We start from the raw sequence: 25975 nt of genomic DNA, 5'->3' as shown, positions 1-25975 counted from the left end.
TTTCATATTACTTTAAAGGTTAATTTTTTTCATCTCAATATTTTTAGAATCAACGGTTTCAGAAAATCAAAATGTATGTCAATCGATCACGCATGGAAACACAACAGATTTAATACATAATATCAATCATGGCAGAGAATTGGTAAAGAATATATCAGGTAAGAACTTGTTAAAATTATCGTTTTACAACTAAAAAAATATTCTTTCGTGAATTGGGGTTTTAAGAACTGCCTGGATTGGGGGATTATTTTTTTTAATTTTTGTCCTTGAATATCGGCCTGGTTTCTAGTTGTTAGGCTGTTTCGTTGAAATGTATCACGATTGATTTTTTCACATTAAAGAATTTGTTTTCAAAATGTCTTCATAGTATAGAATAGAGTGCTATATTTTTTCCCTAACTTTGTTTCGTTGTACCCAATTCATCTTTTAATTACACAAATTCAATGACAGATGTTAAATATTTTTTTCTGAATACATATACAGTTAAACTAAAACAACTGACATCAACAAAAACACGGCGCTATAAAAACCAAATGCAGATTTTTGTTCGCCTTTGAAATAACTATGGACATTTCATATTTGTTATAACCCATGTCATACTCCAAATTTGAAAACAAAAATGTTATTACGCTGTTAAATTGCAATGGCAGATTTGTTATACATGTATGGTTTTATAATCTATTAGCTTCAAGAGTGCCTTAACTACAATATCCATACAAGTGGGAGGTTAAGCTAGATATAAAACCAGGTTTAATCCGCTATTTTCTAAATGATAAATGCCTGTACCAATTTAGAAATATGCATTTATATATGACAGTTGTTATACATTCGTTTGATGTGTTTCAGCTTTTAATATTGCTATTTGATTAGGAACTTTCCGTTTTGATTTTCCTCGGGGTTCATTATTTTTGTGATTTTACTTTTTCTAAACATACATCATCATATCTTTTCACATCGTTATATGTCTATGTATGGCATTTTTTCCCCAGCAAACTATCTCATTATATGCTCTATGTGTTTCAAATTATAAATCCATCCACCAATTCATAATACATACATTTAACTTCACCCACCTTGGAATAATTAATGATAGATCTTGATTAAGGATCTCAAAATGAACTTACAATGAGAATTAAATATTATTTTTCACACATATACATATTACTAGTTGAAGAACTTTTGATCATATAGATATTTACGTGGTTAGAATTTTTCTACATTCCTGGTTTTTTACTTGATGAGTATGAAAGAGCGTTCCACATGCAGGTAAATTCAGCAAAATGCATAGGACGCAGCTTTAATATCATGTCTTGTATTAGGTTAATGTGTTTAATAACTAACATGATGTAAATTGACAAACTTTCTGAATTTCGGAAAATCTGTTCAAAGAAATATGAAATCGATATACTAGTAATATATTTGGTTTTCAGTTCATTTTTTCAAAACGAAAACGCATGTATTTTACTTTCTTTTCCGTAAGATTGTTTTAAATCTATTAATAAAACTCAATATGAATATTTCCATTATCTGAATTCTTAATTGACAAGGTCAGTAACACTACTGCAGACATGTAATGGTATGATACGTCATTTATCGATGGTTACGTCTAGAAATTCTCTGCTTATAAAAAAAAAACTAAAACATATCTCAAAATTTTGTACTGACGATGATACAATGTACTTCAAAACAGATGAGATGGAACAGCAACCCTACATCGAAGACAATCAAGAAATTAAGAAATCAACAAACAACAGGTGTCGATAAATATGTCAAACTCTAACAAATTGTCCATGGTATAGAGAATGTGTACAAAGATTCAATATGACCATATTTTCTTTCAGCAGATTTTCCGAAAATCACAATCTATGTCAATATGCCAAATTTTATTTTCAATGTACCTTTACATAATAGACGCGTCAATGCTTATAAGAAAGTTTATCTTACGATGGTATTCAAATATTTTTGTAATTACAACCCAGGTTATACTGAACCGTTAGTACTTATTCTATCAATAAGCAGTACTAGTTTGACGTTTATAAACTAATTGTTCAAACCAATCGAATTAAAGGTGACTAAATCGTGTAAAAATAAATGAACTACCACTACCATATTTAACCTATTGATATTTGAATTTATCATGCATTTGTCATGGTCAGTACAAAATACATATATTTTAAGTTCTTCTTTTACACTTGAATGTCTTTATAGTGTCGCGAATTTATAGATTAATAAACTATGAGTTATTTCATTGAAACATATGCAGAAGTTTAAAGAAACTGTCAATAAAGAAATCAGATGATGGAAATTTTCATATTGCGGTTTATAAATAGATTATGGAAAACATGGAAAAGGGAACAAAAATAGATTTTTTGTATTATTTTTAAATACGACTACAACAAATGGATGTTTTTAACGACCTTGACTGGCTATACAGCCCATACACGGTCGGTACTAACTACGACTAGAGAACATGTCCTACCCTATTAAACGGACGATAAGTCATGCCGATTACAGTAAATAATTTTTTTTAACTTTTATGTTTTAATGTTCTAATCTTAATTATAATATTTCTTTTGAAAATGGAAGATAAGACAACTTTTTCATGCACATTTGCAGAAAATTTTCATCAACCCTGCGAGTTTTCATAGGTTAGCAAATGTAGAGAAATTCCAACAATTAAAAAGATGTGAAGATCCAGGGTAATTGATAAATAGAAACTGAGACAAAAGATGAGCATCATTATCAGACTGAAAAAAGACTTATAGACCGATACTTTTAATGACAGAAAAGACCTTGTATCACATATTGTACAGACGCGTGCCACGATATTTTCATGTATCAAAAATAAAAATTAACAATGCACCAATTTCTTAACATTTATCTGATAAATCAAATAAAGATACAAGAAATAAGAAAAAACGAAAACGTATCATCATTTCTAAATAGCAAAAGGTGTTTTTACTGCCAATCAAATCTACGAAGTCTAAGAATAACAACATCGATATATCAAGCGAGAGTAGTTAATTAAATTTTCTGTAAAAAAGTATTTATTATCAACTTAACTTTTAAAGTTCGAAATAAACAAAAATTCTCATCAAATATATCATTATTGCTATATACAAATACGAAGTTGAAGATCATTGAAATAAAAATTCATTAAAGTTGTTGCCAGTACAGCTATTCTTTCTATGCCTGGGGTACAAACATTAAGGTGTAAAGAATAATTCAATATTTCACAAATAGTAACATGACAGAAGATAAATAATCATTGATATTTTATGTTAACATAAAGTCCAAATGTCGTACTTCAACCTCAAATTGTCCTCCTTCCAACGTTTGCGACATCTTTGAATAAAGTATTTAATGATCTCGATCGTCTTTCCACTAAACTATCATCAATGAATTTTAATTCTTAAAACAACCAAAGAGGTATTGTATGTTGTTTTTTTTCAGAAAATTTAAGTGTATAAACAACAAAATGTGTGGTCATTCAAAGTACACAAGATGCAGCATTATAGCAAACAAAGTGTTTACTCAAATGATGCAAGAAATAATAGGGAGATCACCAGTAAGTCCAGATCATGTATATCAAATTATAATGAGTACAAAAAGGTTTAAAGAAAGATTAAAACATTTAGAGATGACAATGATACAAACCCTCCAGACGGAGGGATTTTCAAATCTGGATGCAAATCTGGTATATAAGATTGGAAAATTTTTCAACTTTATTCCACCACCAACACAACAATGGGGCACTTTTCCCCTACCAAATGAAATAGAAATTGGGGATGATATCGAACGCATAAGAAATGCAAGAAATGAAATGGTTCACAACAAGGACTGTGAAATGTCTGATGAAGAAATGTCAGCCTTTTTCACCGAGTTCATTGCAGTCGGAGAGCGCATTGATGTCTATCTAAATAAAGAAAGTGGTATTGGATTCAAGGACAGTATAGTATTGTTTCAAACTTGTCCCCTTGATGAAGAAATGGAGGAAAATGCAAAAGCGCTTCAAAGAATCGAATCACTGAATGGTAAGTGCAATCAGTCAGACTCATTTGATATATTAAACAATATTAGTATTAAGATAAGTAGAAAGTGCTGACCCTTCAGCAGCAACTGAGTTATTCCCACTAAGAAGGAATATCAGTATTCTATATCTAATTTCGAATAAAAGCCGTCTACGTGGTTCAAGGATCCGGCATAATAGAAGTTGGTTATTTTCATCACGTATATATGAAATAATTAACAATTGGCGGTTGCTAACAACAATTGTTTTTAAATTGAAAGGATTCAAATGCTATTTTACGGAAGTTAGTGAAATTCAAACTTGACAAATTAATCTGCAAACGTGATGTAAAAAGTAAAATCACAAAAATACTGAACTTAGAGGAAAATCAATTCGGAGAGTCCATAATCACATGGCAAAATCAAATAACAAAAAACATCAAAAACGAATGGACAAGAACTGTCATATTCCTGACTTGGTACAGGCATTTGCAAATGTAGAAAATGGTGGATTAAGCCTGGTTTTATAGCGCTAACCCTCTCACTTTGATGACAGTCTCATCAAATTCCGTTATATTTACATCGATGCGTTAACTAAACAGACACAATACATAAAATAGTCATAATATGGGTAAATCAGTCATCATCATAATATTCATTCGAACCAAATTTGACTTATTAACTTTCAAATTTTACGAAAATACAAAAGTAGTTTTTAATCAAATTGGCCAGTGTAGGTATTAATAAACAACGGAAAACATGTAAAAACGAAATGGTTAGTGTCTTTAAATATCAGCTGTTTTTGTACAAGGCTAAGAAACAAGTGTAGTGCGAGCTTAAGCGAGCTATTATTCCTGTTTCGAGCCGAGTATCTGTATGATAAGACACCTTATTGCAAGTTAAAATTGTTTATTTTATATATCACAATGGAAACGTTGAACGTTTTAATTCAAAGTGCATAAAACGAAAAGCTTAAAAAGAAAAACCTATAACTGGAGACATTTTGTTTTATATTTTGTTAATGTTGTTTCGTCTTTCTCTGCAGAACAATTTCAAGTCTCAGTTGATGGGAAAGTCATTCAAGTTTTCTATGGAAATTCAATGAAGGAGGGGATTGAAGGATGTCGACATGAGGATGGTGATTACAGTTATTTCTATTTAATTAGTTCAATAAAAAATAGTTTTTTCAAAAATTATCAATCGACGATATGCGATATATTAGATAAATATATATATTTTTTTTCCATGTGCCATAATGGGTATATATTTTTTTTTAAAGCCATTGATATAGTTACACTACATTTACTACATGCAAGAAAATACCATGGCATAGGTATACATTTAATGTACTTTTTATAGTATAGAAATCGTTTATCTTAGTTATCCAATTTCACGATATAAATATTTAGACAAAAGATTCATTGACCTTGCGTTCTCTTAAGACATTTTTCATACTGTCATTTAACAGGCCTTATGGATTTCCGTGTCAGTGACGGTGGTTAGGATTCAACATCTTTAGTGTAACATTAGCAATATTCTTTTTACTTTACATGGATCATACAAAAATTACGAAAAAACAAAAACAGAATTGGGGTATACTTTGTAAACATAAAAAGACATTCCTGTGCGAAAATGGAAAATTGAGTATCCGCAATTACAATGTCTGCAACATTTTTCTTGTATTAAAGTGATTAATTTCGTTTTTTGTACAAAGTGTTAACACTTAGGTGGACTTTTTTGAAACATGCTTTGAAACAAACATTATATTATATTGAACCACCATTTTCGACTAGTTATCATAATTATTTCACCAGTTTTGAAATTAAACAACGATGATCTGATATGACAGGTCAAATATTGGTATTAAATCCAAACATGTTTACATTACCAAGACCATGATTTGCCCTAAAATTTCTATTCCTATACAGAATATTTATACTTGCAGCATCATCCAGTTCTGCCGTGATATTTGTTGTGAAAGGAGTTGAGGATTTAGAAAATAAAGCAGAACTTCTGAATTCATTAAGCAATCAGATAAACAATGGTTCTTCAGCCATTCAATTAAAAGAAGCAAGGAATGGTAGCATGATACTGTACACAGATATTAAGAATTCTGTTTTACAGAATGGAAGAAATTTTGCTCAAGAGTTTTCGACATTTATGGAGATAGTTTTTACCACAGCAAAATTGAAGGTAGCAATTGACGAAACATGTAGTGTTATCATGATACCAAATGAAGGTAAGTGATCCAACATTTTTAAAATAGTTTGTGAAATTTTTCTTTATGCACATTATATGTTATAATCAATTTCATGATAATAAATGATATCACTATTAATTAGGCGCGATATAACTGAATCTAAAACCAGAAATAAAGAAAATAAAAAAAAATCTATACAAAAGACTTATATGGTAAGTTGTTTTAATACCTGTTGGTTGAATTCATGGCAACAATACTAAATTATTACTCACTTATTACAACAACTTTCACAAAAACATACATGTCCATGTCTAAAATGTTTTTTTTAAAAACTTATAGTATGACAACATCAAGCACCACAGGCAATACGATTTAGTTTATTCTATAGCTGTATTTGGTAAAACTTTAAGAAATATTTGGTTCTCAGTGCTTTTCAACTTCGTAAATATTTATCCTTTTCATTTTTTTTTATTCGAGCATCCCTGATGAGTCTTTACAAAATTTCCATGATGAGTTTATTTTAAACAACTGGGTATATGCCATTGCTGGTGGAGTTGATTCCCCACGGATATCACCAGTCCAGTATTTCTGAGTTGAAATGAATTATCTTTGATATGGTCATAATTATAAAAGATGTTTGCCAAACTTTGAAGTTTTGAAAAACTAAATCTTTTTCTCTCTCAGGAATGGATTACCTTAGCTATATTTAGCAAAACATTTAGGCATTTTTGTATTCAAATGCTCGTCTACTTCGTACTTTATTTAGCCTTTTTTTACTTGTTTTCTATTGGAGCGTGACTGAAGAGTCTTTTGTAGACGAAACGAGCCTCTGGCGTAAATACAAAATATCACTCCTGGTTTCTTTGATGATTTTATTTAGATATTTAAGGCAAAAACAGGAAACAAAGAAATCATCTACAAACACTTTTTCTTTTGTACAAAGCCTTAAACATGCAGGTGGACTTTTTTGATACATGCTTTGAAAAAAACATCATGTGCTTGAGCTTTTGACTTTGTCATTTGATAAGGGACTTTCCTTTTTGAATTTTCTTCGGAATTGTTTTGATTTATTTTCTCTGTGTCGTGAGAACACGGCTTGCACTGTGGCCCAAATCTTTCACTACTATGTCAAACTAGAATATACAGCTTTCATTAGTTAAGTTTTTTATTCATATATATACATGCCTTAAAGAAAAAATCGTTGGTTTGGCTTCTTCTAAATTTCATTACACTTTAGTGAATTTCTATTGAACATATTTCATATTTAGGAAACGAGAAGTCTTTCTTTTATAGACGATGAACATACTTCTACAGATGTGGAATTTATTGACAATGTTAAGAGCACAGATCTTGTATTGGAACTAAAAGATTTTAGTACGAATGAATCTTTGCAGCAGCATGATGGTTGTTTCATTAAAAAGGTTTCACAAGTGGCGAATGAAAAGGAAACTCTGATAAGATCAGATAGCATAGCAGAAATATATCCGGGTCATGGTAATTATATTCGTACCCATTTAAAAGATGTTTTGCAAATGCCAAAATTTCTCGCAATCGTCTTACTTTACAATTGAATAAATTTGTCGTTCTAAAAAATCTACAGTCTTCAACAATAGACGAATGTCAAAACAATATGATTTAATTATTCGAAATTGAGAAAAGATGAAGACAAATTTAGAAAGAATATCAAGTAACAGTAAACAACACAAAATTAACCCCTCAAATGTATAAAACAGCCATCTAAAGTCAGCACATCACAGGGTTACTAACAGGGACATAAACATGTGTCAAGGTTAACATTCGAAACATATTCAAATCTTTACCGAACAACACTGACAGTTTATCAATGCGCTACTCGCATTCGTGAATTCAAGTGTTGTTAGGTCACTCGTTGAATACTTAGATTCTATAAATAGGTTTCCCTTTAACAATTAGAGGGAATTACAAATAACCATGAACAAAACATTCAAAATTAGGGAGACAAAATTACATATTGCATCAACTACTTACATCCGACCCATGTTTAAAATATGCATATCAATAATACAAGTAACAACGACAAAGTGATTAGTTGGTGAAGGCACAAATATGATTTGGTAAAAGCAGATGCTTTATATAATATATGTTGTACAAGTTTTGTGTTATTAAAATTTACTGTTACAAAATATTAGAAATTATTTTAAATTAAGGAATGTATCTCCCTCATGCAAAGCTCTGATTCCTTTCACGGATTTGGCTATACTTTTTGGACCTTTTGGATTATAGCTCTTCATTTTTTATATAAGCTTTGGATTTCAAATATTTTGGCCACGAGCATCACTGAAGAGACATGTATTGTCGAAATGCGCATCTGGTGCAAGAAAATTGGTACCGTTAATTTTATTACTACCACTGGGTCGATGCCTCTGCTGGTGGACTATTAGTCCCCGAGGGTATCACCAGCCCAGTAGCCAGTACTTCGGTACTGGCATGAAAATACGGATTTTTTGTGTTATTAAAATTTACTGTTACAAAATATTAGAAATTATTTTAAATTAAGGAATGTATCTCCCTCATGCAAAGCTCTGATTCCTTTCACGGATTTGGCTATACTTTTTGGACCTTTTGGATTATAGCTCTTCATTTTTTATATAAGCTTTGGATTTCAAATATTTTGGCCACGAGCATCACTGAAGAGACATGTATTGTCGAAATGCGCATCTGGTGCAAGAAAATTGGTACCGTTAATTTTATTGAACAGGCAAAACATGCACCGTAAACAGTCCAAATAAACTGCTTAAAATTGCTTAGAGAATGGGTCATAATAGGTACTTTAATTTCAAGTTAGCGATTCATGTGTCTTGTATTATGTGATCATATTACAATATCTAATAACTTATTATCTAAAAATAAATAAGTCATTCATGCATTCCATTAATGTTATACACCAATTACACATATTTTGATAAATCTAGCATTAATTCGTTTAATGACACAATAGGTCGAGTCTTGAAGGAAGTTATACCTGATATTGAAAATTCGTCTGATCAAGAAAAAGGCGACGAAAAGCAAGACCAAGAAAGTGGTGTAAACAAATCTCTTGTTCAGATCCCTGAAGAACATATTACAGGTAAACTTCCGATCTAAGAAACATTCTTTATTATTTGTAATTTGCTTTAAACTAACCACAAACAGCTGCGAGTACTCTCAGAGCTGTAAAAGTCCTTTTACGGTAGCGTGAATAGCAAAATGTATTCCTGATATCTATGAGGACTTTTTTTCATTGTAAGGGATGACAGATGAATAAATACCCTGCCATGTTCTGTCTATGTTTTTGTTTGATGGTTTTTTTTTGTATTGCTCTGATAATTTAAGCCTTTGTCAATTGATTTGGATAGTTTTTTATGTTGTGCTGTTATAGGTAAGGGGAGGATTGAGCGCTCACAAACATGTTAACCCCGCCACACTCTTTATGTGTTTGTCCCAAACCAGGAGCTTGTAGTTCTGTGGTTGTCATTGGTTTGTGAGCATATTGCTTTTTAGGGCTTTAGAAAAACTGTGAAAGCGTAGCGGTATTAACCATATGTGGATTATTAAAAGATTCCGAAAAACACTAAAGAATTTCTTGATAATTTTAAAGTTCGATTTTCTATGAAATTATTTTTATCAAAACTTTAGATTTTTCAACCCTATATACCTACATTCCCCATGTGACATTGAAGCATCGTATAAAAGAAATAATCCACAATTCCTATTGGAACAAACTGTGCCGACCTCTACTTATCTTCTTTACATGTTATAGTGCTCTTTTATTTTTCTTCGTAAGTTATTAATCTTTACTGTTTATGATATTTTTTTAGATATTCTTTAGGCATTGCTCGGTACCTATACATCCCGCCAAAGTTTTGTTGTGCTATGGTAATTTGTTGTTTTTCCGTCTTTCATTTTTCCTTATGTGCTTTGTCTATATGCCAATTTGCTCTCCTAATTGACAAATTTGTTTTGCTGTTGACAGTGAATAAGATTATGATACAATGTTTACTGCTGTATCCATATATTTGACGTGTGTGCATGTTGTGCTTGTTTGTTTTGTTCACACTTTGATGTCAATATAATAGAATTGTATATGACAGTTATGTACGTGAGAGGTTTAGCTGTACCAAGTCAGAAATATGACAGTTGTTTTCCATTCGTTTGTAATGTTTGAGCTTTTGATATTGGCCTTTGATAAGGCACTTTCCAATTTAAATATTCCTTAGAACAATCTACTTTTAAAGTGTGACTCACAATTGCATAATTTATGTTAATATTATTACATACTCCGACTACGATAATTTTTGAGTTTTCAGTATCTGCGTCTGTCGTGTTACTGCTTAACACTATGTCATTTTTAATGATTAGGCATCAATCAATATCGGATGTGAATGTTTAACCCTGAAACTTAACCGTTAACCGAATGTGAAATTTGAAATTGAAACAATCTAATAATAACAAATGACAGAAAATATGAAAATAAAAAGATGTGATATGATTGCCAAGGAGACAACTCTCAACTCTCCACTAGAGACCAAAATACAAGTCTTTTACCTGCATAAACCTAAATACATGCAAACAATAATTACAAAAAAAAAAAAAAAAATAAGGAAAAAACAACACTATTCCCTTTCAAAAGAAAACTAGGATGGTCTAAGGTGTTCTGGAGGGGTTAAGCAGATCCTTTAACATTCATCAATAAAGGACATTTTGTGTCAATTCAGAATAATTAATACAATAGCCAGGCTAATATAAAGATCATTTAAATAAATTTCAGGTAGCTCTAGTAATCAAGACAAAATTGAAAATAATTCTGACAAGTCAAACTTGAATACACAACACGAAAGTACAGAGAACAAAAGTTCCTACGAGTCGCCTGAGACGGAGCGTATGACCGCTATACAGGAAGACACTTCTAAGTCAAATCATGTTTCAAACAGTGAGCTTAGTCTTCTGTCTGATACAAATGTATCTAATGACGCCTGCAAAATTGAAGACATTGTTAAAGCTCCAAATCAAATGATAGACTCAGCTGAAACAGTTGACGAGATTGGTGGTGACATCTTGAAAAACACGATAGGAAAAGAAATCACAGATGAAGATGTCAAACACAGACTAGAAATAACTAACAATTCAGACAAGGTTGAAAAGCAGACAGTTAAGTCATTTTTATCAAATGTAGAAAACGAAATTACAGGCAAAATTATAGCTGATAAGAATAATAAAGTAGAAGGGTTTATAAAAAATCTTGGATTAGAAAACTTTTTTCCTGATAAGATCAATTTAGTTGACGTAATGGTTGTAAAGAATCCTGTTAAGACAGTAAAATACACCGATATCCCATGGATAATTTTAAGAAGTCTTGTAATGGGTAATTTCAATTCGCGGGATAAAATGGTTCAGGAATTACTCGAAAAATCAGAAGAAACAAAACAAACAACAAAACCGTGTAAAGAATATGATAATATTTTTGAATGTTTGCTTGATGAAGATGAAAATGATTTGTCCCTAAATCCTATGGATCTTTTGCTTATTCTGTTTTATTGTAGTTCTCCTATCTTTAAACAGATTCTTGCACAAAAGCTATTTTTATGTAAATTAGCAGTTCCACTTTGCTTTCCATCATTAACTTCTGATAAAATTTCATTTTCAACATGGATGTTGCAGACTATTATTATAGATTGCAAAACAGTAAGAAAAGGTTCACACCAATCAGAAATAACAAATTGTCCTTGTCATACAGTTGGTTTTCTCCGTTTAGGTAAAATTACTGTGTCTAAATCCAAAGTCATCAATGATGTTCTGACTGATCAATACCACAACACATTTTTCAACAAAGACTGCCCTTTGGGTACATCTGCAAGAACCATAAGTGACGGCACGATCGAAGGTGCATGGATCCTTCCATCAGATCATTCGGAATTTACCAGTGATGTAGTCATGTGTTTGAATTTGCGGGGTGATGGCCTGATGAACGCAAGTCAAACTAAAATGTTGTCATTGGTTTCGTCAATAGTGGTTGTTATGATAGATGTAACATTGTTACAAGAAGAAACGCCAAGAAAAGTTTTATTAGATTTGCACAAATCAGTTAAAGGTGTTGTCATAGCTATTGATGCAAACTTAGTTGATAAGAACCTTCTTAAAATTATTTATAAGGACTATTCTAGTCGCATCGAGCAATTTAAGAAACAGACGGAATTTTGCCAATTGTCGAGAGAGGGCAAAGCAACAAGTGTTTCTGATATAAAAAAATCAATTCGACGGTCTATAAAAAAATTGACAGCAAATATAGAAACCACAACTTTATCACATCATCTTGATGATAAAGGATATACAGATTCCGAAGTTGATAGTAACTTTAAAGAAAGTAGGGAGAAAGCAGAATACATTCTTGGTTTTATGGATACAAAGCTTTCCAATATCAAAGACGTTGTCCCTCTTCAAGGTAAAACTTGGAGGGCTTGGACAAAATACTGCAAAACATTGAATAAGTCTAGCCAGTATACATCGATTCAAGAAGCAGACACAATTAAGCAAAAAATGAGAGAAGTAAGAATCAAACAATTATATATTTGCAAAAATTTAGGGCCATTTATGAAATCATTCATTGATATAACTGTTAAATATTTGGATCAAGATCTTTTATTTGGCTTTTTTATTTGGTGGCTGAAATTATTATTGGATGATAGATCAAGACTTGTTCTTCCAAAATATCTAGCAGAATACCAACAGGATTGGCAGGCACTAAGGTCAGTCAAAAATCAAACACAACAAGACGTTATGGAAAACTTAAGAAAACAACTCAACAAAAGTGAATTTGAACTAGCAGAGGCTTCTTTTGGATTAGAACATTTGGTTCGAGAACTTGGACAAATGTATGAAACAATGAATGAGTGTAAACTGGAATCTCCGGGTAATATGCATATTGGGGCCAATCTTGCAACAATTGGTGCAAAAATGCTTTTAAGCGGTCAACCATTTGAATTAATGGATGGAGATGCGGCCAACGTACCTTTAACTTGGGTCAAAGCTGTACTAACTGAATTAAAACATTTGATTGGAGACAAGAAGTTATTGGCATTATCTGTTCTTGGTGTTCAAAGTTCTGGAAAGTCAACATTACTAAATACAATGTTTGGTTTGCAGTTTGTTGTAAGCGCAGGTCGATGCACACGTGGTGTCTTTATGCAGCTAGTCAAAGTAGAAAAGAATAGCGTTCCAGTCGACTTCATTGTTGTTATTGATACAGAAGGTTTAAGAGCTCCAGAACTAGCTGATCAAAAATACAGTCACGACAATGAATTAGCAACTTTTGTTATTGGTTTAGGGGACATCACCATAATCAATATTAAGGGTGAAAATACTGCAGAAGTCAAAGACGTTCTCCAAATAGCTGTTCATGCCTTCTTGAGACTTAAGCTTGCAAACAGCAGATTAAACTTGAAACAAAGTTGTATATTTGTTCATCAAAACGTACCTGCTTCTGATGCTAATGATAAAATGATGCAAGGAAGGCAAAAATTTCTGGAAACACTGGATCAAATGACGCAGGAAGCTGCTGATCAAGAAAATATAGGTGATATTCACTCGTTTAGTCAAGTCATAGATTTTGACTGTAATAAAGACGTTTGGTACCTGTCAGACTTATGGAATGGCGATCCTCCAATGGCACCCATTAACCCAGGGTATTGCAGAAGGGTCGACGAAGTCGGAAATACCATATTATACGAAATAGCTTCAGTCCGAGAAACTTATCTTACAATTACTGATACCATTGCAAGGATTGAAGATTTGTGGAAAGGAATACTCAAAGACGATTTCGTATTTAGTTTCAGAAATAGCTTAGAACTAAAGGCATATAACAGTATGGAGCAGAAATTTCAAGAACTATCATGGAAATTGGAAAAATTTGTTTCAGAATTTGTTCTTTCAGAAGCAAAAGGCCAACTTATGTACTGTACGAATGATGAAGATTTGGCGAATTCCATACCAAGGATTCTAAAACTCTGTTCGAATAACGTTTGTAAGCAGGTTGGTGTTTTGAACAATGAACTCGATATTTTTGTTGACTCAAGTTCCCTAAAGGACATTATGGTTCAGTGGAAACAAAACAAACAGAACAGACTGAGGATGTTATCCGAAGTTTTAATTGACAGATCAAAAGTAGGTATTTTGAAAACAAAGGACGAGATTCGGATTGAAAAACTAAGAAAGAACGTGCAAAAAAGTCATGAAATGGAAATTAATCAACGCGCACAACAATTAGCAACCGAAATGAGAGGAGCAAAACCGACTGAGGATATTTTGAAACATAAATTTGATCTCATGTGGGAAACATGGATGACAGAGTTTAATACAGAAACATCTGAAGATAGTGTATCAATTAAACAACATATTGAATCTGTTATCTGGGACAAATTTGGTGCGGATGCTGCATTTTTGGAGTGTCAAGCAGATGATTCTGAACCCACCACAATCATGATGGAAATAAATGAATATAAACCAATAAGAGACGCTATACATTCTAGTCTCCAAAAAATATATGGACCAAAGATAGCTTTCAATATGGTAGAAATGTCGGATGATGAATTCCAGATTTTTCAGGATTTGATTCGACTTGAAGGAAGTATTGGGCTAATAGATATAGTTGATTGTCATATACAAATTCGGCGATCCTTGTTTGGATTTGGAAAAGACAAGGAGGACAGGGATATTTGCAAGAAGCAAACTGTTTACTCAACTGATTCACTTTTGCAGAAAATTGAAATGTTCCTGGACAAAGAGATTAATTTGAAATTTGATGTCAAGTATGCTGAGGACATTTTTGAGATAATACACCGTCACATTGAAGGTCAAAATAAAATTTTGTTGAAAAAGTTCCATTTTGCTTTGACACCGGACTATAGAATTATGGTCACTAAGCATATAATAAGGTATGCTATAATATGGTTCACAAATCTAAACGTAAACTACAGAAAGAGACATATTACTCAATCAGCACAAAACAAGACTCTGAGTAATCAACAGAAACTTGGAAACGTTGTTTTAGGTTCATATAGAAAAACGAAACCAAATAAAAAACTGGTGAAACTTGAAGGAAGCATTAATGCATCAGACATTCTGACAAACCACATAAGTATGATAAAATCATACGACAAGAAAAACTGGAGTACATTAATGGATATGAGAAACGATGCAGTTGCAGTAACTGATAAGATGTTGAAGAAAATAGACACAAGATTGGTTGAATACACCGCACAGGATGTGCGATTTGACCTTTCGTTTGCAACCGAAATACTGTTATTGATTTCACAAGAAATAGATAAACATAATAAACACCTGGAAAACACTTACAAATTTAATCTGTTGCCACCATACAGAGTAATGGTCGTCACCCATGTTCAACCTTTCATTACAGATTTTTTCGTTCATTTGAATGATAAATATAACAAGAAACATAGTCCCAAAGGTCAAATGGAGGAATACAAAGGAACTGTTTGGACATTGTTTAAGAATGTTGTGGATAGCAAGACAGAAAATGTAATTGCATCAAATTTCTTTAGAAAAGCTATCTGCAAGGCTGTAACTGACCATTTAGATGAGCTTCTTCCGATTCTTGTAAAGGAGCATGTAATGATGTCATTTACACATGAAAAGTACTCGTTAATGAAAACGATCATGATCGATTTAGCTGAAAAAGAAGACTTTTATAATTTCTCTGTATTCATAAATGACCCTAGTGAATATACAAGAATATGGATGAATCAGTATATAACTAATGAAATATTTGATCAAGGAGGGGACAACTGTACCATTTACGCACGTCTAGCGCAATCGCAAATAAAAAAGATAATGAAGCAGTTATCAAAGTGCTTTTCAGAAGCATCACGTATTTGTCACAATTCTGAAATGAATGATATAACAAGCTGGATACAATCATTCATTCAAAATAGCAGAGAACTAAACACAATTCCATTTGCAAACGAAGATTTTGTCCATGTGCAAAATAGACATGTGGAAGACTTAGAGAATTATACCGAAATTATTACCGTTGACTTGGAGGATATTGAAAAAGACATCTGTATGCCCTATCAATGTACTACCCAATATACCGTTCAATGGAAGGAAAATCCAATTTCTGGAATAATGGAAAAGCTGTGGGGTTGTACAGCAAAATGTATGTTTTGTGCAGAACCTTGCAGGCACACAGGTAAAAGCCATATCGAGGAAGATATCCCACATCAATGCATACAGCACAGACCCCAAGGAATTGGTGGTTTTCACTGGGAAGATTCGGAACATCTTGTGACAGAGTTTTGCAATTTTTGGGTTCAAACACAGCAGCGCTATAGATGGGGAGAGAAAGAAAAGAAAGAATACAGATACTACAGGGAATATAAGAAACATTTTCCAGATTGGGATATCGTACCCTCGTCTGACACGTCCAAATATTGGATGTGGGTAATGAGCAAATATCCAAATGACCTAAAAGAAAAATATAGTGTTAAAGAACCAAATTTGCCAGCAACTTGGAAACTCATTACTAAACAGGAGGCAATAGACAGTCTTTCATTTGTTTGAGAATCGAGTTGTTTACTGTACTCGCAATGTATTGTCAACCAACGATCAAAATTGTTTTCATGAACTGTCTTGAAATAAATTTTCCAAATTTGGACCTTTAAAATTTAAACTACCATCAAACAATAGATAATATTTCATAACAGAAATTGACAAAAACAAATAAGTTAGAACAGCTGACCATAAAAACCCCAAAAACCTGACTACTCCGAGAAGACGGCTAAACAAAACATGGTCAAGATAGCCTGACTTGTTTTCAACAGGAGAATGCAAACACTGTAAACGCACTCCGTCTCGCCCCTTTTGGAGTTCATGCGATTCCCTCAGATTGAATTTGATACTGTGATTTACCTGTTTTATCGATCAATAATATTTGAACATTGATAAACTACTGCTGCCAATACTTGGTACTAAATTTACATTCACCTTATCCTCTTTGTGTCATAAAGTTAAATGATAAAACAGTGTTCAGTGTGAATATTTTATTGATAACTTAAAATATGAACTAGACAAAACTTTTTCTATACTTTATTTCAAGTTCAATTGAAAATATGCATTAAACATATTCACGATATTTTGAATTCGTTGTTTAGCAGAGCGCGAGTAAAAGGAAAATGTTATCTCCTGGTTATTGTTTTTGACAAGCTCTATATGAAGCCTATATCTAACGAATAAAAGAACGATTCGTCAAGAAGATAAGCTAGAGCCTGCATCCTGGTGCGGGATTTTATCGCTACTTTGAAGACCCATTGTTGGCCTTCGACTGTATTCTACTATTTGGTCGGGTTGTTGTCTTTTTGACGAATTTCCCGTTTTTATTCTCAATTCTATTGGTTATCATAGAACATGACTCAATTATCTCTCTCAAAATTCAATTAAAAAGGAATGAACGAATGCACGTAGAAAGTCGTGCATATCGTTCTTTGTGTGTTTATTACTAGAATAACACTATAATTAACTTTTGTTAATTATATTGAATGAAATAGATCTATGTTTTTATTGTTTGTATCCAGTTAGATGCAGTAAGCATGTTATATATATATGTATGTACAACCGTCATTGAATTTTGAATGTTATAAAATCCTTCCCAAACTGTTAAAACATCCTTATATATCGTAGACTAGTGCTCATTTTGCTGACTCGTGTCTAAACGATTAAATTCAGTAAAAAAGTCTCTAATTGACTTTAATGAAAGCGCATTTATTGATTTAAATGTTAACTTTGTAAACCCTCTAATATCAGAGAAGCTTCCATATATCATGCTTTAAAGTACAAAAGAAGCCGCATATGTGCGTCATTCCAAATTTTATTGCGCCACACGTCATTTCTTGGTACTATCACATGACCTTGTTTACAAACACTGTTCTTAATAAATTCCTAAACTTACCTCATTACTATTTGAACCTCTAGTAACACTTTTTTTTTGCATTTAGCATTAATTTGTTATATTGTTTTTAGTCCTTATTTTAAGCCATCATAAAAAAATATCCATACCGGTACCAAAAAGTATCTACCATTCATTATCAATGGAGCACAGATCTTTAGTGTTGTCAAAAACGCTTTCCTCACAATAAATGGTCGGCTTTTGTTGGTGTTTATTTATTTACTGAATCAACCCTATATATACGATTATCTTTCCTCCTATACATTTCTAGGAATGTGATTGGTTAAAAGCGTCCTCGTGGAAACCGTGTATATTTGATATTAGGTTAGTAGGGAGGCGGGGCTTATCTCATACACGGTTAGTAGTGCAGTTACGTTCCTTATATTTCATATAAGATAGTAGGGAGGCGGGGTTTATTTCATACACGGTTAGTAGTGGTGTTACGTCCCTTTAAAAAACAACACAGTACTGAGAAAAAATCTTAAAGGTTTCAACAGACGAAGAAATTGATGATTAAGATTGAAATAAATTCATAAAACACATTTAAATCTAACAAGTTGTTATTGTTGGCATCTGGTTTGTAGGATCAATGGACTAGTTTCTTAATCATGTTAATGCTTACTGTATTGAAGACTTGCTCATTTTGATAGGTCACTGGTCTAAATTTTACACGTTAAGATGGTCGGTAAGATAAATTCATTACATAGTGTGCTAGTGACGTAATACGGTATATATGGGGTCAGTAAATTCCATATGGGGATTCGAGCTTCGCTCTCACCCTATATGGAATTTACTGACCTCATATATACCGTATTAGGTCACTAGCACACTATGTAACGAATATTATTAAAAATATTTGTAAATATTGCTTATTTTGAAAATCACCATTCCGTGTACATTATTTGGGATGTATATGTATTAATAATAAAAACTAATGTTATTTATTCAAGTTAAAACAATTAGCTTAACTATATTGACATGAACATATGGTATATGATTGACATGCAGTATGCTTATATATTTTATAGAAACAAAAACATGTGAACTTTTGACTTTAATAAAGTTATTTTGATGTGTTCCAAATCTTGGAATTGTATTTCATTTTGTATATACCGCTTTTCAAACCACAATAATATGACAATGAACTGGTAAAATATATGTACATTTTTATAAAAATGCTTTGTGGATTTTTGTAGATTTGATGTAACGCCATATTATATGATTACAGAATTAAAGTAAAATGTATTGATAATTCTTGTTTGTATGATCATTTGTATCCTTTTGTCACAAGACCTTGCGATAAACTTTATGTTTTTTTCAACTCCATAACTGGGACATTATCCGTGTACATCTTTACTCCAAGCCTACATATACAAGAGTGCACACGCTGAAATGTCTCGCCTTCTTTACTAATCATTTATATTATGTTGATAGCGTCACGTAAATATAAAGCTTTATTACAACTGCCACATAAACTCAAAATTAACCCAGAAAACGAAACATTGATCAATGAACCATGAAAATGAGGTCAAAGTCAGATGAACCATGCCAGGCAGACATGAACAGCTAACAATTCTTCAATACAACAAATATAGTTGACTTATTGCTTATAAATTAAGAAAATCAGACCAAAACACATACACTTAACACTTAGCAATGGACAGTGAAAATGAGGTCAAGGTCAAATAAAACCTGCATAACAAACATATAGATCATAAAATATTTTCATACACCAAATATAGTTGACCTAATGCATAAAAGAGGGACGAAAGATACCAAAGGGACAGTCAAACTCATAAATCTAAAACAAACTGACAACTCCATGGCTAAAAATGAAAAAGACAAACAAAAAAACAATAGTACACACGACACAACATAGAAAACTAAAGAATAAACAACACGAACCCCACCAAAAACTAGGGGTGATCTCAGGTGCTCCGGAAGGGTAAGCAGATCCTGCTCCACATGTGGCACCCGTCGTGTTGCTTATGTGATTACAAATCCGGTAAATAGTCTAATTCGGTAGGTCATATTCATGAAAGGGAAGGGGATTGTAGTTACGACGTAAGGAACATATCCGATATCATTTGTGAAACGGTTATTCCATAACGGTCAACCAACTCGTGATGGCGTCCGTAAAATTTACGAAGGGATGATTTCAACTTCACTATTTGGAACTCTTGGTTTAATAGCTTCCTTGTGAGCAGCAAACCTCTATCAAGAAAATCATGATAGGAAATGCAAGCACGGGAATATCGTATCAATTGGGAGATATATACCCCGTATGCAGGTGCTGCTGGAATGTTGCTACTTAGAAATGGAAAGTTCACAATTGGAAAGCTGAAATCATCTCTTTTGTCGTAAAGTTTTGTTTTCAACCGACCCTCATTGTCAATTTCTAGATGTAAGTCAAGATATGAAGCCGACTTAATTGTATCTGTAGTATCCTTTATCTCTAGTTCGATTGGATAGATGCGTTCCACATAGTCTCCAAATTTTGAATTGTTTAGTGAAAGAACATCATCTATATAGCGGAAAGTAGAGTTAAAGGATATTGCTAACTTCTTGTCTTTCTTCCTAAGAAGTTCCTGCATGAAGTCAGCCTCATACTAATAAAGAAACAAGTCGGCGAGTAGAGGGGCACAGTTTGTTCCCATTGGAATGCCGACAGTCTGTTGAAAAACACGTCCTCCGAACGTAACAAATATGTTGTCAATCAAGAAATCAAGCATCTTGATAATATCAGTTTCAGAGAATTTTTTGTTTGAATCAGAGTGATTCTTTACAAAGTAAGATTTATCCCTCCCTAAGACAAGATACTTGTATCTACGTTGGCCATTCTTTCTTATGAAGCAAAGTAATACCAACTCTTTCAATTTGTCTTTTAGTTTGGAATGTGGAATACTTGTGTACAGAGTAGAAAAGTCAAATGTTTTAATACTGTTACAAGATGAAAGAGAGTTAGATTGTATGTACTCTAAAAGATCTTTTGAATTTTTAAGTATCCACATCTGATTCACGCCATAAAGTATTAGAAAAATAGACCAAAACTCAAAAACTTAACTTTGACCACTGAACAATGAAAATGAGGTCAAGGTCAGATGACACCTGTCAGCTAGACATGTACACCTTACAATCATTCCATACATCAAATATAGTAGACCTATTGCATATAGTATAAGAAAAACAGACCAAAACACAAAAAACTTAACTATAACCACTGAACCATGAAAATGAGGTAAAGGTCAGATGACACCTGCCAGTTGGATATGTACACCTTACAGTCCTTCCACACACCGAATATACTAGACCTATTGCTTATAGTATCTGAGATATGGACTTGACCACCAAAACTTAACCTTGTTCCCTGATCCATGAAATGAGGTCGAGGTAAACCCTGTGTTCTTGGATGCCTAGGTCTTCCTGTTATTATTTTAACATCTCTGTCGCCGGGCCAAAGTTTTAAAGTTTCTCTTATAACTGCGTTGCAAAACTCTCTCCCATTGTCATGCTGTAGGAAAGACGGAAGACCAACAACAGAAAACACATGCACTGATAAATTGTGTGCTACTTCATCTGCAGACTTATTCATTTGAGGCCAGAAGAAATTAAATTTTGTATAATGGTCAATGTAGTGACCGATCCAACAGTATTGCCCGTCTGGGTCAGCACGCTTGTCAACTAAGTCTGACTGCCCCCCTGTGCATAAAATATTTGGATGTGATAGGCGTCAGTGGAGCAACGTTTCTTTGTGGCTTTTTACATGCACACCGAACACATCCTTTGATGAATTCCATGCAAGCTTTTCTGGGAACCCATAATACGTTTGTTCAACGTCCTTGTACAATTTATGGTATCCTGTATGAGCCCTAGCTCCCTCGTGTACAAAGTACTTCAAATATCTTATCAACTGTAACAACATTTTTACAATTGGCGAGACTTCCCATTCTTCTAGATTCCTACAGGAAAAAAACTCAATTAAAAAGGGAAACAAAAGAAAATCTTAAATTATATAAAAAAAAGTACATGATACTCTTATCAAAAGAGATACAGTTTTAAAAAACAAAAAAATATGAATAGTAGTTTGTTCATGTTGTTCCCCCTTTTGATTAAAACATGTTTAAACGATATATATCGGTGCAAAATTGGATGGTGACAATGATGATAATGATGTAGAGGCGGATGATGGTGATGATGATGATAATGATGTAGAGGTAGATGATGGAGATGATGATGATAATGATGTAGAGGCGGATGATGGTGATGATGATTATGATGATTATTGGTGATCATGGACGGTTGATAGGTCGGATGCATATTCAGCACGCTAAGTAACCATTTCACCACTGAACGAAAGTTGATATTAGGATGATAGGAGAAAACACAAGAAGTTGATAAGGTTATATGTATAAGGCAAACTAAATAAAGGTTATTCTTAAACCTCACCTCATTTGCGGGAATGCAGAGTTCGTTTTCCATTCTAAACTCAGGACAATTGATCAATGCGAATTGCTTCTCCTTAACATATTGTTGGAATCTCGCTGAATCACTTTTCCCATTTATCAAAACACTTCTAATTCTCTCAGTTTTCTCACAAGTAAACAGCTGGTTTGACGGTTTGCTAGTCAAGTTCCTAAATATTCTAAAAACTTTTCTTCCCACATTTTGTTTACTTCTAATTAAACCATTGTGGTGACGTCAGCCTATTCATTTACCGTGGGTTCTTTTTCTAGAATCAACGCTTCCTAAATCCGTCGCTGAAATGGACTCAACAGATTATATTCTATTGTTTCCTTTGTGTTCCTAATATCATTAAGTTTGAATTGACTAATTTCCTGATTTCTGTTCACTAATGCAATTATTTTTAAAAACTTACCTTTAATTTTTGTAATTTCTATATACCTTCACTGGGAATCGAACCCGTCCATAAGTTTTATAACTTGTTACTGACATTAACATATCGACGAAACCTCTGGGCTACCAATTGGTTACGATTTAAAAGTCTATTTTGTATCTATAAATGAATATATGATATACATCGGTACAACGGACACACATGGCTTGTACCTTAATATATACATAATAGGTAATCGTATAGTATGAGTTGATAGCCACGAGGTTTCGTAGTTAAGATAAATGAGTTAAAGCTAAGGACTTGTCTGTCTAGGTTAGAATCTCTGAATTCTTTTTGTTGTTCCAAATTAGTCTAGATTTCCAGTTTTTGTTCTTGTTTTGAATGTTATTGTGGATATTTTGAGTAAAAAAGCGATTTTGGTCGTTTATTATCGGATAATTGTTGGCTATTCCATATGTTTCAAAGAAAACAAAAATGGATTGCATAATAATGGTCCATTTTTGTTTTATAAATTAATATTATATGATTTCATCTGTTTTACTACATAATTTTATAAATTTTAATTCGCAAATTCCTATGCTAGAAAATTGTGATATGTCTTGAATTAAGCTCATTGCTAGAAATTCCGGAAACATACTAATTATATGCACTATATATAATGTTTTTGTCGGGTTGTTGTCACTTTGACACATTCTCCATTTCCATTAAGATCAATTTAAATAGAAATAAGTTCGAATATGTCTTATTTTGTAAAAACAGATAACATTCGGATGCCTGATGATATGAAGATCTTTAAGGGCAGACGTGTTGTGTTATAATATATTTGTATTTTTTTAAATATTTAATTGTGATATCTAATTTATTGTAATGGATCGTTTGACACAATATCATGGTTAATTAAACTCACTTACAATACCTTCTAATTAAGAATAGACTTTAATTTTCAAAAGACATCATCACAATAGTTTAAGTGATAGATACAATGGATAAGCGTTGATTCATGAAAAACAAACCATTCGCCCTTCGGGCTCATGGTTTCTTTTTCAAGAATCAACGCTTATCCATTGTATCTATATCACGTAGCTGATCAACCCTTTAAATGGACCGGTTCTAAGTAAAACGAAATTCTTTCTAAACATAATTGGTATGGAAATTTAAAACAATCGCATTTCGAATTGAAAACATTTTTTGTCAATTTCAATGTGTATTCTATACTTTCATACCCCTTAATTTTTTTATTAAGTGTAGTATTACGGAGCATATATGGAACGGATATGAACTCTGGGCCGGAGATTGGAATATTCCTGACGACGACTACTAGTGTTTATGTTACTATTTAAGGTGGTATGGGAGTCTAAAATAAAAATGATAGAATTTGTTCATACTTTGCCAAAACGTTGTATCTATTGATACATGTTGAAAAATATAATAAAAATGATAGGTCACCGCGCATTTTCTCAAGCTACAGGACGGGACAAAATGACACATTTTGTATGGATTATACAGGAAAAAACACCATTTTGTGATTAGAAACTAAACAAAATGATAGAAATGTTAAATACTTCAGGAAAAGACAGCTGTCAGACACTGCTTTGAGAATATCAAAAGAAAAGATAGGGTCACCGTACATTTTTTCCGGCTAAAATACAAAATAGGAAAATTCCATACAGAATCCTTCAGAAAATGCACTTTTTTAGAGTGACCTCCCCTTAAAATGCCAATTTAAAAAAAAAAAAAAAAACAACCAAAAATAATTAACATTTGCAAAAATATCAATATTTAGAAGTTATATTCTTATAAATTGGTACTTTTAAATAAAAATGTACATCTAACATCTGCATTCCTGCATCAAATTTTGCTAACTTGATGGAAAATCTGGACCTTTGATTCTCTGTTTTTTACAATCCAAGATGGAGGAAGACACCCATACCACCTTAATTGGTCATTCTACCACATCTCATAATATTTATAAACTTAGTTACTTTTAACATTATGGACAAACCCATACCTACATGTAGTTAGCAATAAAAGGCTGCGGAATGATAAAATAATAATTCCAAAGAGAAAATAAACTTAATCAACGTTCGAGAAAGGTTAGAAAAAATGTCAAAAAAACCCTGTATTTTCATTTACTGGATATCTTGCAATATATCCAGTTTTCATCTTTTTCGATATTCAGATGCAGATTACCTATATAAATGGGAGTGTATATTTTTTCAAAAAAATGTGTCCATCGAAACACCAAAATGAGAAAAATATAAACATTAACAGGTCAACAAACAAACCAAATACCGTACAGTAACTTTTAAAAGGTCCCGACGTGAATGACCGTGATAATAAATAGTAAAACGATGCAGAAGAGTCAGATCAGCAGATCAGCCTGGTTTATACCAGTACAACAATTTCCGAACAGCTACGGCTCACAACGAAATAACCATATGATAAAATTTCGTACTTTGGTATACAACATATCCCTATTTTTACATCAAGAATATGGCATAATTCATAACAAAGAAATTTCCGAAAAAAAGATATGATACAAATAGGTGAGCCAAGGCTCCGTGTTGAAGGCCGTATCTTGACATATAATGGTTTGGTTTTATAAAGTATTACTTGGATGGAGAGTTGTCTCATTGGCACTCATACCCTATCTTCCTATATCTTATGACAGAAACTAATCAAAGACAACCCCTAAATTTCATGCTCCTGACAGGCACATAAAGAATGAGATGGATTAAACTTGTGAGGCTCAACTCTCCAATACTTGGAACAGTGATGTAAACCCAGATGAATAGTGCGATGTTGTACAAAATTTCACAAATATCCTAATTATAAAGATCGTTCATTTTAGATTACGTCTCCTACTACTTTTTAACTGAACAGTTTAATATATCTCTAAATAACAAAATGGCTGAATAAAAATCCAAATCACTTGAAG

The 25975-nt window shown here is 32.6% G+C and overlaps 1 protein-coding gene across 1 annotated transcript; it reads left to right on the top strand.

The window, feature by feature from the left end:
- Positions 1-38: 38 nt before the first annotated feature.
- On the top strand, positions 39-19434 carry LOC139488512 (interferon-induced very large GTPase 1-like). The gene is made up of 7 exons (XM_071274202.1): positions 39-158; positions 3454-4034; positions 5054-5146; positions 5954-6247; positions 7502-7702; positions 9186-9314; positions 10995-19434. The coding sequence occupies exons 2-7, from the start codon at positions 3479-3481 to the stop codon at positions 16799-16801; spliced, it is 7080 nt and encodes a 2359-aa protein (XP_071130303.1). The 5' UTR covers positions 39-158; positions 3454-3478; the 3' UTR covers positions 16802-19434.
- The last annotated feature ends 6541 nt before the right edge of the window (positions 19435-25975 follow it).

Source organism: Mytilus edulis, chromosome 9 (assembly GCF_963676685.1).
Source record: "Mytilus edulis chromosome 9, xbMytEdul2.2, whole genome shotgun sequence".
Taxonomy (NCBI): Eukaryota; Metazoa; Mollusca; class Bivalvia; order Mytilida; family Mytilidae; genus Mytilus; species Mytilus edulis.
Note: the sequence above shows the minus strand (reverse complement) of the source record. Positions and strands in the feature narration are given on the sequence as shown.

What these genes read in the sequence shown, in the direction of transcription:
- LOC139488512 (XM_071274202.1), top strand. Translation starts at nt 3,479, where the DNA reads ATGTGTGGTCATTCAAAGTACACAAGATGCAGCATTATAGCAAACAAA. An exon ending in AAGAATCGAATCACTGAATG is followed by an intron (nt 4,035 to 5,053) that starts GTAAGTGCAATC and finishes CTTTCTCTGCAG; the next exon opens with AACAATTTCAAGTCTCAGTT. An exon ending in TATCATGATACCAAATGAAG is followed by an intron (nt 6,248 to 7,501) that starts GTAAGTGATCCA and finishes TTTCTTTTATAG; the next exon opens with ACGATGAACATACTTCTACA.